The sequence below is a fragment of the Musa acuminata genome, chromosome BXJ1-11 (assembly GCF_036884655.1).
Source record: "Musa acuminata AAA Group cultivar baxijiao chromosome BXJ1-11, Cavendish_Baxijiao_AAA, whole genome shotgun sequence".
In the NCBI taxonomy this organism is placed as follows: domain Eukaryota; kingdom Viridiplantae; phylum Streptophyta; class Magnoliopsida; order Zingiberales; family Musaceae; genus Musa; species Musa acuminata.
The window spans coordinates 9,849,136-9,867,252 of NC_088337.1; the positions used below are offsets into that span (position 1 = coordinate 9,849,136).

Here is an 18,117-nt window from a genome sequence, read left to right on the forward strand (position 1 = left end):
TTATTATTATTATTATTATTATTATTATTATTATTCCGGCAATCTCTCCTTATCATACGTATTATATGAAGCTAATATTTCTAATTGTTGAAAGAGAATTAAAAGACTGGGCATTCATTAGCAGCCACCACCACAAGCTTCCCTCTCCAACCCAATTTATGTGTGTCAATAAACATACCTACAAGGACTGGTCTGCAACTTGTCCACGTTACATGGTCGGGTTTTGATCCCCTCAGCATGAGCATTCCGATAATATCTTCTCTCCTGCCTTCTTCCTCTCCCCACCTTCTCTCCTGAGTCCTCCATCGACATATATGATTATGATATGGTCACGAAATCGACCCGGGTAAAGTATCGATGAGACTATTAAACGTGAGGAATCACAAGTGACGCGAACGCGGCGCGCTTTGTCTGCTGCGGGTATCGTACTCGATGCTCCCGAGGGGTGGAGGGGCTCGAGGGGCCAGGCCTATTTCCCTTTAAGGCAAGTTCCCCTGTGCCGTGGCTCTTCCGGTTCTTGCTGGTGTCGTGCGGTTCTTGACCCGGCCTTTTACTTGTTAGAGTATTTTAACTGGTGCTTCTGGGTTAGAGGTGGAGACATGATTTCTTATTCGGTTTGGTGTTATCAAGTTTGGATTTTGATTGCTTGTCGACGAGAAAGTTTGGGTTTTGCTTTGCTTTGCTTTTTTTGATTTAGATGTCTGCGATTTGTAGGTTTTGTTTGGTTTACTGATCTAGAGATGAAATGTGGATGGAGACATTTCGTCCGATGTTGGAAACCTGATAATGCCTTCTGTTTGTGGATGGTAATATCGTCTGATAATGCCTTCTGTTTCCAATTGGATCCTTTGTGGTGATGCCCGTTGTCGGAAACCCAAATAAATCTTATTGTTTTAGATTGCTATCTAGCGGTGTTTGTTGTTTATCGATCATAGTTTGCTGAAAGAAGGTCCAAAATGAGATATTCGTGAACAAAATGTTGTTCTTTTCTATCTATGTTGTTTTTTCTTCGGAAAAGAAAAGATCTGTTACTTCAAAAATCTAAAACAGGATTACCATGCTCCTCGGAGCACAAGAAGTAGCCAGATCCGCTGGCCAGTCATGCCAACAAACACAGGAGGATTTAGAAACCATAGTGCCAGCAAACCAGTTGGCACTATGGTTTCCCTCACGAAAGACGTGACAAAATTTGCAAGCTTGGAAACATTGAGCTAAGCCAAAAATTCATTTTACACACATGATCAGATTCCAAGGAGGTTCTTCCTTTAAATTCAGAATTTTGATAAGAGTCTTTGCGTCTGATTTAACCACTAGATTAGAGATTCCTTCTTGTAGAGCATGATCCATTCCTTCTTTGATTACCAGTATACCCAGCTTTGAGATTATTGATTCCAGGAAGAAAGGTGCAAGGTGCATCCTGCCAGCTTACAAACTCTAATCTCAAAACCAGCTCCTCCATCTCCATCCTGCACAGCAAAAGAATCATCAGTGTTAAGTTTATACCATCCTAACTCAGGCTTAGACCCAGTTACAAGGATCTGATTTCTCACTAAACAACCTTCAGACAGATTAAAGGGTTTACAGCATGTAGCATAAGATGCAGTTCTGATGATAATAGAGATTGGGTGACTCTTAGCAACTTTAAGGGCGTCTCACTTTGGGCCAACCAGATAAACCAAAGACAGTAGACAATAAGTGCTATAAGATTCCAGCAGCTAGAATTGGTAAGGTCCTCTCCCTCATCCAACCAATCCCCCCTGATTGTTTTCATTGAGACTCTTGATTGTTAAGAGTGGACTATGCTGAATGAACCTACTCACTATGTAGAACTTGTTGAGGTCACCTGTGATTTCTTGGTATGCTTGGTCTGACTGTTTAAAATAGGACCTTGGAACAGGTTCAGAAACTAATATAAAACATACATTGTGGATGAAGGTCGACTGATGTTCACTTTACTGTTTATTTCTGTGTTGTGGATGAAGCTGTACATTTCAAGATACTGTTTGCAATTGAACTGTGCTTCTGTAAGTAAGCAAATCTTCTTTTTTATTTTAGGGAGCCAATTGGCTTACAACTTTTTTGACTGGAAGAAGCATATTTGGACCGATGGAGGGCACGACTGACATTAACTACTCTATGGATAGTTTAGAAGTAGATCCTCTGCAGTTCAAAGAAAATGATCACCTATCAGAGCAAACCAGAAGTTACAATTTACTTGAATCACCTCCTCCGGCAACTATTCCGGTGATCAATTGGTCTGAGCACATTTCTCGTTTGAGGTCTACTGAGTTTAACTTGGAATCGTTGGTTAGTCAAAGTGTTCACTGTGATTCGGAATCACTATATAGGTATGAATCATCATACAACAACCCACCTTCAAACTACCATCGAGACATGGTCAAAGAATTGACCCTGAGAAACTACAAGAGCCGAAGCCTGTCTGTAGTTGGTTGCTACCACAGTGAGGAAGATTTCCCACAAGAGGACTCGAAAGAAATGTTGTATAGAACAAGATCTTTGTTATCTGAAAATTCACCAACATTCACTAAACAAGTGGATGCTGGCAATTCCTTTTTGCCCCAAGTCAGCATCCAGACGCCTCCTTTAAGCAGACAATTTGGTCAGAATTTTTCAGAATTATCTGGTCTCGGTGACAAATACATTCTCTCAGACAATCATGCATTTATAGACTATACTGGTGCTGCACAAGATTGCAACCCGCAAGACTCTGGATTTGAACTGTTCTCAGTCACGAATGCATTGAAAGGGAAGGGAGTTGCATCGAGATGTCCAGATGATGTTAATTTTCAAACTTATGCTGATCAAAATGATCAATTGACAGCACAGACAGCTCCTGTTGGTTTCCAAAGATCCTGTGTTAAATCTTATTGCTTGTCTCCACTTGCTACCATCGGTGAGAGTTTATTGGGAATTCATGAAGAAGGAATTAGCTTAAGAAGTTTCCTTAAACCTCAAAGCAGCTTAAATAAAGTGGAGAGACTGCACATGTTCAAGCTGATCGTGGATCTCATTAGTAGCTTGCATTCTCAAGGATTTATTCTGAAGCATTTATGTCCATCACATTTTGTTATGTTGCAATCAAAACAAGTTAAATATGTAGGCCCACTCATTCCCCAAGGTCAAATGGAACTGTTAGAAGGCAAAAGAGAGCCAGATGTGGATCATTTGAATTTGAAGAACTCTTTAAAAAGGAGATGGAACTTGGTAGACGGAAGAGAGTTCAATGAAACTCTATTAACTAAGCATCAGAAAGTGTGTGAGCAATTCATATCTCCAAGCCATACTGGTGTCTTAAAAGGAGAAGTCGGTAAAGAGTTTGACCCACAAAATTTTCAAATTGAAAATTCTATCTGTGAAGTTTCGGGCAGGCTGCAAACTGGTGGAGCATCCAAGTCCCATAATTTTCCTGTAATTTTGGAGTTATCTTCTGGTGGCCATTATGCAGTGTCCGATGTTCTGAAATTGGAGGAGAGGTGGTATGCTAGTCCTGAGGAGCTAAATGAGGGTTCCTGCTCTTCTTCATCAAATATCTACAGTCTTGGGGTTCTTCTTTTTGAGGTAAGACAGGCGTTTTACTAGACTACTATATAGAAATTTTTTGACCATTTCTATCTTTATCATTGGTCAAATGGCTGACCAGCATATACTGAAGGGCAGGTTTTCCTTATAATACATAAATGCAGCAGAAATTGGATCATTACCATGTATTTTGAATTACATAGTTCAATTATGTTTATAGACAACGAGAACTTCTGATGCATGTTGTGCTTATGAATCTGCAAGGCCAGGATTTTTTTAATCTTTACTGCAATATTCATTTATGACTTGTCCACATATTGATTACACATTTGCATGCCTAGAGGACATAGTAATAGGTCATTTGGCAGCTAAGAAAATGACATTTGTGCTATAAGAAGCTAAATTTTCCTTCTAAAGTGAGGGTCATATATAGTCACATTCTCAAATATGTTTATAGACAGTGAGAACTTCTGAAGCATATTGTCTTATGAATCACAAGGCCTTTTTTAATCTTTACTGCAAGATTCATTTATGACTTGTCCATGTATTGATTACACATTTGCATGCATAGAAGACATTGTAATACGTGAATAAATCATTTGGCAGGTAAGAAAATGACCTTTCATCCTATAAGGTGCTAAATTTGAATTGTAAAGTGAGGATCATAGATAGTCACATTATCAAAGTAATATCTGAGTCAACAAAGATCAGTTTCACCTTCCACTTAGGGTTTGACAACATCTAGTTCAAAGATCATCTTTAATCAAGAAGGTATTAAAATTCCTAATAAATACCTATTCACAACCAAATTATTATGCATAACTCTAATTTTCATATTTTTCACTTTTTAAATAGTTGGGTCCAATTTTTTTTAGAGGAGGAAAAGTATCTGTCATTTGATATATAGGTGTATACATAATTAATATGACAGCATCATGTAATGTGTATGGAAAAACAAACCATACCTATAAGTCAAGAATTAGAATCTTTGAGATTTGTCAAATGGGAGTTCTCAAGTGCATTCTTTGGGAGTGTCTGCAAAATATGTTTCACACTAATGCTATGCTGGTGCTAGAAAGTGGGAAAAAGATAAAAAGGGAGAAGTGGGGGAAAGATCTTATCTTGTTTTGCTTATTCTACTATTTATTTCCTATTCCGCCATACATTTATAAAAGGACCATTTTTAGGCAACCGGGAGGGTTGCAATGAATGATGATATATATTGAAGGGCTTCATTATTGAGAGAAAACCCCTGAAATTAGTTCAATGTTCCACAAGATCTGAAAAGACAAAGGAAAACAATATCATCAAATTCATCCATACTCAAACTCCACATTTGGAGGGCAACGGTATTGTTACTATGTTAGCGCAAAACATGCCAACTAGTAGGGTTCACACTTCACACAAGTTAGCATGACAGTCTTTTCATTGGTTTATTTTCTTCGTAGCATTTAATTAGGTTGTCCGAATTGATTTGAGGCTTAGTAAGAAAACCTATGCTCAGTAAGAAGCCAAGCTGACGTATTATCATATCAAGTTTTTTAGGAAATAATTTATACAACAAGCATGTGGGGCAGGATTGAATTCCTTTGTTTTTGAGAAAAATATAGGTTGGGTTATATTTTGATCCAAGTTGAATCTGCCCTTGTAGAGAGCACTATGCTTGAAAAATGTGACCCCTCCATATATTTAGACTTGAAAAGCAACTAGAATAATCTGGCCTTCTATTAATTTTTTTATTCTTAAATTGATTTGTCAACAATTGCCAATTTGCAGCAACTGGCTGCAGCACAATAGTGTGACTCTCTGCTACTGTGATGCCTTCTACCTTACTTTTTGGTGTTGCCTGCTACCTAGCACATACTATACTAACATATGCTATAATACTCTTCAGCTCTTCTGCCATTTTGAATCACAGAAAGCCCATTGTGTTGCAATGTCTAATCTGCATCATCGAATTCTTCCACCAAGTTTTTTATCAGAACATCCCAAGGAGGCTGGCATCTGTCTCTGGATGCTTCATCCAGACCCTTCTTCCAGGCCAAAAATAAGGTAATCATTTGCCAGTAATATATCCTATGGAATGTGCTTCTTCGTATCTGTAGGCCCTGGATATTGTGTCAAGAATTCTAACAAATTCCTCAAGAGGAATTCTATCTTCTAGAAATGCCCTTGTTTGGTTTATTTTTCTGTTAGGTTTTTATGTAGGGAGCAATTTACTAGTCTATTTTGGAAGTCTTTATTGCAAGCATGCCTATTCTTTAAGGCTCATACTCATATTTGGTTAACATTGGAGAGTAATGGGTGTAAAAAGCTTAGGCTGTTCCCGGTTACAGGGTAGCTACTTGCTGGAGATCATAATTGGAAGTTCTGTGACTATTGATGAAATTCTTGTGACATCATTTTGCTTTCACTTTGATAACATCCTAACTCTCATAAAGTTTAATAATATTCTTTCACTTTTGGGAAGAGCTATCAAAGTTTTTGATGATTTAGGTAACGGAAATTGTATTTTTGTCATTGTTGAGATCATGAACCCCTGAAGGGCTTAACAGAAAATATCTATTAAGAACTATCTTAAAGGGTTTTGTTCTTGTATGTTCTTCATTTTTTTTCCACCGGTAGTGTTTGATCATCAAGCCTTTGGCAGACTGGAACAACAGGACATTCTAAAGACAGTAATTGTTAAGATCTTCAGATTAATTTTATCCACATACTTTACCCTTAATGAAGGAAATATTATACTTTTGTTATATGTTTCTATTAGCATTCCTGTGTAGACTGTTGACATACATTAGGACAGTATTACCATGCAGCTTACTGACTGACATCGGTTGCGTGGTGTCAACATATCTTTTTGTTCCATGCGTAAGATTTCCACCTTCCTTCATCCAGGCATATCCTAGTTTCTTTAATGATCACCTGAAATACATTTAGCCCAAAAGGTTTTATGTACCTTTTTTCCAATGCTTTTGGTGTAGTACCAAACAGAGTTGGGTCTTTTCCTGTTGGGGAAGTATTCTAGGGTTCATCTACCTGATGGAACATCGTTGCATGACCAACAGATATTGGTAGTATTGACACACAAATTCTATCAAATCTGACCTATTTGCCTCATCTACACCAACTTTCATACTTGCAATCAAGACTCTCCAAGTAATCTTCTCTATTGTACTCGTTTGCACATCTGCCCACAGTACTGCATCAAGTCTCAACATTAGCATGTTGAATCTCTCAGATGCCTGCAAATGTCTATTACAATCTTTATAGAAGGTTGTGGTGGTCTTCTAGTAGGCTATAGAGCAATAGTAATAAGAAACCATGACCTCAAATCTATATAAGAAACACTAGCCTCACTAGTCATAATAGACATCATTATTTTAAGTCATTATATGTATTTCATATTCTGCTGGTGCTTGATTTGGTTTTGCTTATTCTTATAATTTATTCATGAAAGAATATATGATTGTTAATTTGAAATATTTCTTCTCTGCTATAATAATAAGTATCTTTATCCATTGGAGAAACTTATACAGGACAATGTTCAAGAAGCAACTTTTTTATAAAGCTTTTTTTAATGTGGATGACAGTGATATTCTGCTATGTGACATATTTCGTAAAGATAGAGAAGCATCAATTATGGAGCAATTATCCACATCTGTTGATTGCGAACTTTCAAAAGCAGATTTGTTGTTGCATTTTCTATTAGCATTAAAAGAAAAGAAAGACAAGCAGACTGCCAAGCTGATGGAAGACCTTGGTTGCGTCAAAGCAGACCTAGAAGAAATAAAAAGCAGGCACTTCTCAACAGAACATGTTCATAAAGATTGGTTCTTGCAGACAAATTCTGCTGATATGTTAGGTGCATACACTTGCAAAGAACCACTACATATGAATTTAAGATCTGGATTGTCCGCAATGAGCACAGATGGAATAATCTCAACAATGAAGAACTTTGGTCTACTTGAAACTGCATACTTTTCCATGAGCTCTAAATCTGAGCATCCTGATATCAGCTCAATAGTTCGCCAAGATATAGATGTTCTAAGGCTCAAAAATCAATTATGTTCAGCTAAAAATGATGCAAGTCCCTCGTATATGGAAAAGGAGCCTTCTGACCAACGAGGATCCTTCTTTGAAGGTTTACGCAAGTATGCTCGTTATAAAAGATTTGAAGTTCATGGAAGTTTAAGATATACAAATATTCTCAACTCTGCAAATGTCATCTGCTCTTTGAGCTTTGACCAGAACGAAGAATACTTTGCTGCTGCTGGAGCGTCAAAAAAAATTAAAGTATTTGAGTTTGGTGCTCTTATAAATTCTACTGTTGACATTCATTATCCAGTAATTGAGATGCCGAGTAAATCAAAGCACAGTTGTGTTTGTTGGAATGGCTACATCAGGAACTATTTAGCCTCAACAGATTATGGTGGTGTGGTTCAGGTGTGTATTCACAGTGCATTTGTTTTCTCGTTGTACTCTCCTCATCACATCGAATACTGTGATCAATCACTCTTTTGATCACTATTTTTTTCCGAACTGCTTATTCTGATTGATGTTGTTGTATTTGGTTGCCTTTACAATTGAACATTGGCTGTATGAATCGGTTAATGTGGAATTTAGATTAAAAGGGTCATCCGTAGAGGATCAGGTTATAATTAGATTGATTAAATTTAGATAAACCTATGTATTACAATCTTGCACCAGTGCAAGGTTTGATGATGGTGATTTTGGCATCTGGTAAGGTTACTCCTTTGCAACGTAAATGTAAAGGGTTTGAATCATGGAAATAACCTCTTTATTGTAATGGTAAAATTCCATAAATATTAATTCTCTCTAGACTCTACATTAGTGAGCACCCCGTGACTCGTGTATTGGGCTGCTCTTTTTTGCCTTACATTCCAATGAGAATATTGACTTATTTTCAATGTTCTTGCTTAGTTATTCAATGTTGGTCTCATAGGTTAGTATAAGATAATTAATTATACTGAAATTGTATGTGCAATTGGTGCTTTTTAAGGATCAACGTTTTGGGTACTGGATCCATTTCAGTGATCTGGTTGGACCGGTACATACCAATCGTTACTGGTCAGTACATACGGGTATATGCTAATGTTTTAGAGAGGAGGAAAAAGGAGAAAAGGAAGGGATGGTGGAAGAAGAGGAAGGAAGAAGGGAAGCAATGGAGGAAGAGGTGGAAGAAGCAAGATTAGGATGGAGAAGGAAGCAGAAGGAAAAAGGGGAAGCAGTGGAGAAGGAGAAGGAAGAAGAAAAAAGAGGAAGCAGTGGAGGAGAAAAGGAAGAAGAAGAAGAACGAAAAGGAGATGAAGGAGAAGAGGTGCGGCAACGTCAAACAGCAGTGGTGGCGGCAGCGACATCACAAGAAGAGGACAGCGGCAAGAAGAGGGCTCATATTCGTGAACCCTAATTGCTATGTTTTTTAAATACTGAGTTAGACCGGGCCTAATGATGTTTTAGGTTTTTTTCCCTTAGTTGGACCGGATCGCCTAACATGAGGGCGGTTCATGTACCGGCCCACTCTCGGACCGGTGCATACCACTCGTTTCATACCGTTTCAAATGGTATGGTAGCCAATGGTTTATTGACCTTCTTGATTCCACAGTTTTTCTGTTTCTTTCTTCTTTTTATTTGATATGTTCATTTTATATTGTACAAAATTTCTTTCTCCTTTTTATTAGTTACGGACCCTTATGTTCATCTCATTGTTTTCATGAGTATGACATATACATAGTGGATATTGCATAATTTAGCCTCCTACATTTTGCAAATACTTAGGTTCTTCATTTAAATATTGCTCAATTTTTCCATCTCACCTGCCACACTTCATATCCAAAACCATGAAATTGAAGTCTCATGTTTCCTTAGAGAATCAATATACTTTCATTTAAAATCATGTCAACTCATAAAAGATTAAGTATGCACATAAGGATTTCATGCTTTCTGATATGACTAGCTTTTCTTGTAATTTTTTTAAAATTGACTCCAGTGTTTTTTTGAAGTTATGGGATGCTAGCACTGGTCAAGGATTTCATCGGTACTCTGAGCACCAAAAAAGGGCATGGTCTGTTGATTTTTCATCAGAAGCTCCAACTAAGCTCGCAAGTGGAAGTGATGATTGCTCTGTGAAACTTTGGAGCATTCATGAAGTGCGATCTCTTAATCACATTTTTATATTTAAGTATTCTTTAGCTTTGTTTAATTGAATATTAAATACTTCTTCTAATGGAATAAAACAAAACCAAAATTATGTTTAGCATGCCATAAAATTGATTGTTGCTTGTCCAAGATCCTTTTGTTAACATCCTTCTAAACTAGTCAGTGATATGGTGACATGATCTGTCCTGTTTTTATCTCATGATGTGTGTAAATCATACTTGTTATTCAAAATAAGCTAAGTTTGCAAAGTAGTGTGATAAATTAATAATGCTCCAGCACATTCTATTGTTTTTAAAATCAGCATGTCATGGCTGTTTTCTCTGTTCTTCAAGTGAAAATTGATGTAATATATCCAACTTGCAGAAAAATTGCATCAAGACTATCAAGAATGTTGCCAATGTATGCTGTGTACAGTTCTCATCACATTCGTCTCATCTACTGGGCTTTGGTTCTGCTGATTACCGAATTTACTGCTATGATCTACGTAATACCAGGATTCCCTGGTGTACTTTGGCTGGCCATGGAAAGACTGTAAGCTACATCAAATTTCTAGATTGTGATACCATTGTATCTGCATCTACTGATAATACCTTAAAGCTTTGGGATCTCAAGAAGACAACTGCATCTGGTTTGTCCACAAATGCCTGTAGCTTGACCATGACTGGTCATACTAATGAGAAGGTTTTCAGCTTGCTTTCTAGTTTTTACCTACCAAATACCACTTACATTTCCTACTGTTTAATTACTTTTGGGGTGTAATTAACTTTTTATTTGTCTGCAGCTTTTTTATATTTAGTTATAATGTACTGTTCTCTTGAAATGCAGAACTTTGTAGGCTTATCTGTTTGTGATGGGTACGTTTTATGTGGTTCCGAAACTAATGAAGTGAGTATACAATTTCATATTCATTTGGTACCTTGAACTTTTTATAACTTTCACAGATGATCTAGCATCATGCAGACATTTAAATGTCTCAGTGTGTCTACCGGCAACTCATACAAAAGACCATTATAGTTTTTGCCAGCAACTAATTGTCGAATTTACTAAAATTGCTCATACATAGAACTAAATATTGTGCAACAGAATGTGTGTTTCCTAACAACCTCTTCTAACTTTTTGATTTTGTTAATGTAGGTGTATGCATATCAGAAAACTTTTCCAATGCCAATAACATCACACAAGTTTGGGTATATTGACCCTATTACTGGCCATGAAATTGCTGATGATAACGGACAGTTTGTTTCGAGTGTCTGCTGGAAAAGAACATCAAATATGGCTCTTGCTGCAAATTCCAGTGGCTGCATAAAGTTGTTGCAAATGGTCTAGAATAAGAGAAACTTGGAGAAAGCAAGATCACTTCATTGTTTCTTCAAAATTCAGTAGCAGATGCTGATTTGAAATCCCTGGATCAGCCAAAATTGCTGCAAATCTTGGTGTTAACCTTGCTTCAAGCAGCCTCTACCTTGTGACCAATCAAAATCGGGCATTGACATAATGAGGTTATCAGTATATGTGAATGTTGCAGTTCTCACCATGTCTCAATAGCTTTTTGAGCTTATAGAAGCCGGAATGTCTTACTCAGAAATTGTCGGTTTTGTGTCATCTTTTTTACATCAGCAAGCTGGTCTATTAACTTAAACTGTGAACTGGAGCCCCTACTCCATCTTTTAGGAGCAGCTAGCTAGCTTCCCCAACTACAAAGATATGCTACGAATTGGTGTGCTCTGAGCTAAACAAAGTACTGTTGGACAGTGCAATTACGGAAGCAAGCAGACAAAGTAAAAGGCCATTTGCTTGGCTTTTTCCCTTGTGGCTCTACCCCTGTTTAAAAGGAAGTGTTCCTAAGTAACAGGACTTCAATCATCAAAGTTTTTGTCAATCAAGAACAAGTACATGAAAGCTCAGTTGGTTTGTTTCTGGTGAATGTAAAGCTTTTGACATCTGGATGGTGAGGCAGATGCAAGATCTGCAGTTTTACAGGTTGTGTGTATATTCAGCAATGAAAACAACATGAATTTTCATCGAAATCAGTTGGAGAAAATTTACAGGAAAGTTTTGCATGTTTTGTACAATTATCCTCATGGAGATTATGCTTGCATGAATGAACTGTTTTTTCTCTCTTTTTCATACTTTTCACCACAAACCACCCTTCCTCAGCCTCCACCAGCAGCTGCAGTTACTGAAAGCATAGTCAAGGTTAGTACTGTGTCTGGGGATCAAACAAGGGTTTGCTTCCATGCTCACTAATGTTATGAACAAGAAGAAGGCTATATATGCTTTGAACAAGATTTTTCCGGCACATCGTTCATTGCGACACCGACCAGTGCAGATCCAATCAAGGTGCAACAGCAATATTTCGTGGGTGTGATTGTGCATCAAGAAATGTGTTTATGATGAACTGGTTATTAGTTTCACATCAGAATCACATCATCCTCAACTTGATTGTATGATAGAGTTGGAACCTGCAGGGCAGCCAAACTTCAGTCATCTTGAATCATTACATTCTATCAGGGAGTGGAAGGAGACATCACCAGAACTTGCCATTGCAAGATGAGAAAGACAGGGCTGGCCTCACTCTCTTTTTCACTTTGCTTTTATGGATAAAATTTCTGACATTAATTCTTCTCAAAACTCTCATGGAAGGAATCTCATGCAGTGGATCAGCCTTTTTTTTTTTTTTTAAAATCTTATCTTTAACCTCCAAAAATGTTATCTTTGCTCCCAAATGTTGATTGTGGTGTCAACTTAGCTGAGGAAAGCATTCCAAGGAGAGGTAGGAATTCTAAGAACCCTAGAATGAACAACTGACTTATGACATGTAAAGCATCAAAAGAGAAGTATATGCCCTCTTCATTCCTTTCAGTCTATGGTCTGATGTGTGTTTTAGTTGAACAAACACCGCTCACCAGTGTAAAATTAAAAAGATATATGATAATACAAAGGAAAGATTAGCTCTTTTAGGGTTGTGGCAAATATGTTCTTTGGCCTACTTAATATAAATATGAAAATATTTTTGTTTTAGTATGCTTTTAATTGTTTGAACCAAATTGATCGGACTTATGCTTATTAAAGGAGATTATTTTTTGTAATCCTTTTTTATTATTTACACTCATATTTACACTCATTATTATTTACACTCATATTATTTACACTCATATTAAAATTTGGTAATAAATTTGGTAAAAAGGGGGGGGGGGGGGGGGGGGGTGGGGGGGAGGAAAAGAATAATAATAAAATTGATAATAAAGTAGTTGTAAATAGTAAAATAATATTTTATTTATTTTTTAAAGAGTTATTAATAATAAAAAAGAAACTATGAATAGTGAGCTTCCTATTAAATTATGGATTTATTCAAATATGTCTGTCATCTGATTTTATCCATACTTAGGAATTTCAGATTATTCTTTTATTTTTTTTGAACTTTAATGTTTATTTCTCCCGTATACGAATATTTTCTTAACAAAGGAGACGTCAAATGTCTCAATAAGATAATGATGTGACAGCCACATGACGATGATATGGTAGCGGTAACTTGACACTGTGGCAACCATACGCTAATATAATGTGACGCGCACATTACACGGTTGCCACATCACTAACATACGGATGTTGTTGCACCATCATCGATATGACATCTCATAAAAATACTGTGACATCCTAATGATAAAGATGTAGTGGCAGTGTGATGACTGTCATGACATGGACACCAATGTCAATGTGACACTCTACTGGCATTAGGACAATGGCGTGTCAGCCACGTACCAATGGTGTGATAAGATTGGGTCACGTGGTTATCCAATCATTTTCATGCATGCGAGTCGTACCATCACCATATGATTGACTCTATAGTTACCATGTACTCATCACATTCATTGTTGTTTACGTAAAAGCAATTTAATTTTTATTGTTATTTGATAGACATTTAACTGGATTTAGACGAGACTAAATTGTAAGATATTTCATCATACAAATACTTATAATTTTACATAACATATGATTAATACATTGGGAATTATCTTTCTTTTATTAGCATTGATCATGTTTTGATTCTCAAAACTGATGGTTCCGATTCAATTCCAAAGACACAGTTGTAGTGGTTAGCACTTCAACCTCAAACCCTAATGATCATTTTGATAATGATCGGAGTCTAACCCTTACAGAATCCTGAGCGAGAAATCTGTGAATGATATTTAGGAGCAGAGTCTACAGAAGTCAACTACAAAAAACATGATCATTATACCATGATTCTATAGTACACACTATTCTAATAGTAGTAGTAGTAGCAGACATTTTTCTTCACACACAACTCCCACAAGGTAGTCTCAGATGGTCAGTCAGTGATCATACATCCATGATTCACATACCAACATGTATCCAAATAATTTTGCTGTTCATGTAAATCTTATTTTTCTTGGATAATCATATACTCAAATGTACCTCCAGAAACAATTGCCATCAGCTGCTTATTAGGAACACAAATTCATTAAAACTATATATAAAAAAAAAGTCCCAAATGTCCCATACAAGTAAACAAAAAAAATTAGTATTTCATAATCATTTGTGTAAATACAAGCTTTATGCGAAGCAAGTCGAAGCCGAACTCGAAGATCGATCCCTTCCAAATGCTTATATATGGGAAAACAAATACAAATCTGCTATACAGCAACAGCAAATGTCATCATCTCCTTTAGACGTACACCTAGAAAACCCTCTCAATGCAAATTAATCCTGAAATCGACAGGTAGAGGAACAAATTATAACTCTAGTATAAGACTGATCCATGACTAAAATTTTAATTGTACCCACAAAACACATCAGAGGACATTGTGAAGCTGAATATTTAGATTGACAACACAAACAAAAGGGAGCGCACCCACAATAGATGATATCGTCTAAAAAGTAATAGATGTTATCAATCATTAAATGTACCATAAGTAGTTATGAAAGTGATCCTTCTTCAACAGTACAGGACACACCCAGTAAGACTGGACTTCATTCATCATAAAATATATGGAACTTCAGAATATTATATATAATGTCACGCATCTTACAACTTGCCTACTTCATTATTTGGCACACATTTTTTAATAATCAAGAGAAGAAAAAATCATATAAGCTAGAAAACTATTTTGTACATTAGTACTTAATATGTTGATTTCCAACTGATTTGAGGCATAATCAATTAGACCCGGCATAATCAATTAGGCATAATCAATACCCAATACTATCCAATCTCAGTTTGATGTTCTCTTGATGAGAAAAAAATTGTGTATAAGTCAGCATCAGTTGAGATTGTTAAAAGGTTGTCCATAAGCATCAGTCCATCCACAGGTTCCATGGTTGCAGCTAATGAAACCTCAGAAACTAACAGACCACCACAGAAAATGCATACTTCGATCAACCAACGCTTCGTACCTACCTTTTCTAACTCCTATCCAACGAACGAGCCGAACAACCCTACCGAGTCATTTTCCAATTAGTAGAATTGTATCTTTGCTGTACGTTTCTAGGTAACCAGTTGATGACAGTATTCCTATTCTTAACAAAAAACACATCATATACCATATAAAGTAATTTTCTATGGGTACAAACTCCTTGAATGTAAAGGTTTGTTCAGTTGCTTGGAAAAGAAGAGTGATCTATTTTACTTTATACTTTTCTTAAGAAGCTTGTGACATAGCTACATCCAATAGCTGTATTACCCTTAGCTTTAACCTGGAATATAACTCCTATATTCCAAAATGAAATCTCAAAAGGAGTTCCTACATGTATCCGTAGCCTGTACAAAGGGTTTTGGAAGAGGGAGACATCCATCAGCGTTATAACAAGCGGTTATCATGACAGAATACCTAAATCCATAAAGACTTGCTTTCTTTATCTTCGTATCCGTACCCTACATTTTACAAGCAATGCTCCTTATATAATTAATGAAAATGGCCAACCATTGGCAGCTATGTTATCGGATTGAGTTCGAGCCCAAGTATCACCTCTCTCAGGGATAAGGGTAGTAGAGGACTAATAAAAAACAGCTCGAGCATCGCCAAACCTATGACATGATCCAGTCCTAGTTCGGTAGAGACACAATGAATAAACATCCAGTCATTCAGACTAATGGGAAGAATAAGGACATGGAAACCATTAAAGTTCCAAGAAAATCTTAAGATTCTGGACTTAAGCTATCAATTAAAACAAAAGTCAAAGGTTCAGCTGCTGGAACCAGCTCGACCCAAGGGACATAGGATCCAATAGAGTTTAGATCCAGATCAGATTGAGTCAATGTCAAGTCCAAGTAATCAGATCCAAGTGACAACGGTAGTCTGCCAATCAAACAAAACTTTTCTATATTTTCTATTAAAATACCATGCAACTGATTTAGCTAGAAATTATTGACGGATCAATCAGACCTAAATGCCAAGCCCAAGTTTCAAGCTATCTGGGAATTGCAAGTTCACATGTCAAGCAAAGCAATGAAAATGATGCCAATGGAGACCTTAAATTCTCCAATGATTTTAATTACTAATTCACATTTTCTCAAGTCTTTATGCCACAGCTCTTTAAAACAAAGAATATTTTCCTTATATCTTAAGCCGACACTGTGACATGGCAGGACAAACTCCTAAGTTTTACATGTTAATCAGTAGAACTAATCAAACCAACTAATTATGATGAAATGAGCTTGAATCAAACCACTATTAGGAATGCAGAACAAAGAATTTCATAACAAGCATATAAATAGAAGGCAGATGGATTTAGCAAAGAGTGATGACCGCAGAAAGTGACGAGAACTAGTAAATAGGAGAGGAGCGGCAGCTGACCATCTAAGCAAGTAGAAGCGGCACTTGGGCGGCGTCGCACCGCTCACCCCCTGCTTTAAGCTCACCGGGCCGCACCCCACCCGGATCGGCACCTTACCGGTACTCATACCGCCCACCCGGATCCCCACCTTCGTCCTCACTTCCACCACGAACCGCACTTCCTTGCTCCTGAAGCCGGCCCGGATCCTCTCCCCGGCCACCTCGTCCACCGCCACCCCCTTCGCCGCCGCCGCGAACCGCACCACCGTCCGATTCCTCCTCGCCTGCTCGAACCCCGCGATCGCCGCTTCCCCAACCGCCACGTCGCCGTCGTCATCCGCCACCGACATCCGCGCCTTCCCGTCACCGTACTCCACCACGATCCTCCCGTTCGGGTTCGACACCAGGATCCCGACCTTGGTGACGGCGTCGAGGAAGGTCCCGTCGGGCCTGACGGCGACGCGAAGCTGGGTGGCGTTGAGGGACTCGAGGCGGAAGGAGGGCAGCCGCGGCTGGAACCAGAGGTACGCGAGTCCGGCGACCACGGCGAGTATCGCAGCTGCGACGAGGGCCACCGCGGATGCCCAACAGCAGATGCGGCAGCAGGAGCAGCGCCGCGAGCGGCGGTAGCGCTGGCGGGGGAGCGGCTTCCCGGGCTGGCGGAACGCCGGGGGCAGCGGCTGCCGCCTGGGCGGCGGCCTCGGCGTGGCGGGGGCCGCCGCTGCCGGGTCACGGTACCCCGGTGGCTTCTGGAGCACCGGCTTCGAGGTAGGCTTCTCTTCCGCCATTTCCGTCAAAAATCTATTTCGATCCTCAATTCAAAGAATACATTCACATTCCTCCATAAATCCACATAATTTCTTGGAATTTACTTTCCCTCAAAATTTAAGATCATATCCAATAATATATAATTCAGATGCAGAAAAAGAGAAATAAAAAGGGAGAAATTTAGGGACGAAGGAACAATCCAACGGTGAAGATCTCATTACACGGTGCGTTGAGATGAGAGAGGGAACCCCAACCCCCACAGAACAGAAGGAAAGCGGAGGGCAGCGGCGACAATGGAAGAGAAGCGAAGCGAGGCGAAGGCGGAGGAGGAGAGTGCGCGGCGTGTCTCCCGTGGCATGCGAACGTAGCGAGGCAGGTGCCTCAAGATTCGCGCGATCCGGCGTGATCGCCCGGCGGTAGGCGGAGGACCAGTCTCAGGCGATATCGGGGAGAAGGGGAAGTTGGGGAGGGTGTGGTCTTAAATGCCAGGGTCGACGTAGGAGGAGGTGACGTGGAGTTGGCGGATGGGTCCCACGCAGCTTGTCGGTGATGCCGACGACTAATGAGGACCTTAATTCCCGTCCATAAACGTTAATCCAGTGCTACTACTGCCACCGTCCGCTCTTAGTTAATAAGATTAGGGACTTAATGATATCTAGTAAACTGGGATAAACTGAGTGACACGTCAGCAAACAGCTGTTGCAGAGACAAAGAGCACGCAGGCAAGGCAGATGAACATCCCCGTTTTGTCCCACACCGTCTCAGGTCGAACCAGGTGGTGCTGTAGCAGATACATGTAACTCTGCCTGTGCAGGTCTTACGTATCACGTCAAGAGTA

The 18,117-nt window shown here is 38.7% G+C and overlaps 2 protein-coding genes across 7 annotated transcripts; one reads left to right on the top strand and one right to left on the bottom strand.

Moving 5' to 3' along the window:
• Positions 1 to 204: 204 nt before the first annotated feature.
• LOC103971238 (protein SPA1-RELATED 2-like) lies at positions 205 to 12,579 on the top strand. 6 transcript variants are annotated; one of them, XM_065089784.1, is made up of 8 exons: positions 205 to 591; positions 2,056 to 3,579; positions 5,435 to 5,592; positions 7,065 to 7,983; positions 9,561 to 9,707; positions 10,081 to 10,398; positions 10,543 to 10,602; positions 10,852 to 12,579. In XM_065089784.1, exons 2-8 carry the CDS (start codon positions 2,107 to 2,109, stop codon positions 11,041 to 11,043), a joined length of 3,267 nt encoding a protein of 1,088 aa, XP_064945856.1. In that variant the 5' UTR covers positions 205 to 591; positions 2,056 to 2,106; the 3' UTR covers positions 11,044 to 12,579. The 6 variants fall into 6 exon arrangements, with proteins under 6 accessions (XP_064945856.1, XP_064945854.1, XP_064945853.1 ...); XM_065089782.1 differs by having other exon boundaries at positions 205 to 488; positions 2,060 to 3,579; XM_065089781.1 differs by lacking the exon at positions 205 to 591 and adding an exon at positions 661 to 806.
• A 1,617-nt stretch (positions 12,580 to 14,196) lies between these two features.
• Positions 14,197 to 17,439, bottom strand: LOC103971239 (NDR1/HIN1-like protein 6). The gene is made up of 2 exons (XM_009385214.3): positions 16,533 to 17,439; positions 14,197 to 14,445 (listed from the first exon to the last, which is right to left on the bottom strand). Exons 1-2 carry the CDS (start codon positions 17,297 to 17,299, stop codon positions 14,430 to 14,432), a joined length of 783 nt encoding a protein of 260 aa, XP_009383489.2. The 5' UTR covers positions 17,300 to 17,439; the 3' UTR covers positions 14,197 to 14,429.
• Positions 17,440 to 18,117: the final 678 nt, after the last annotated feature.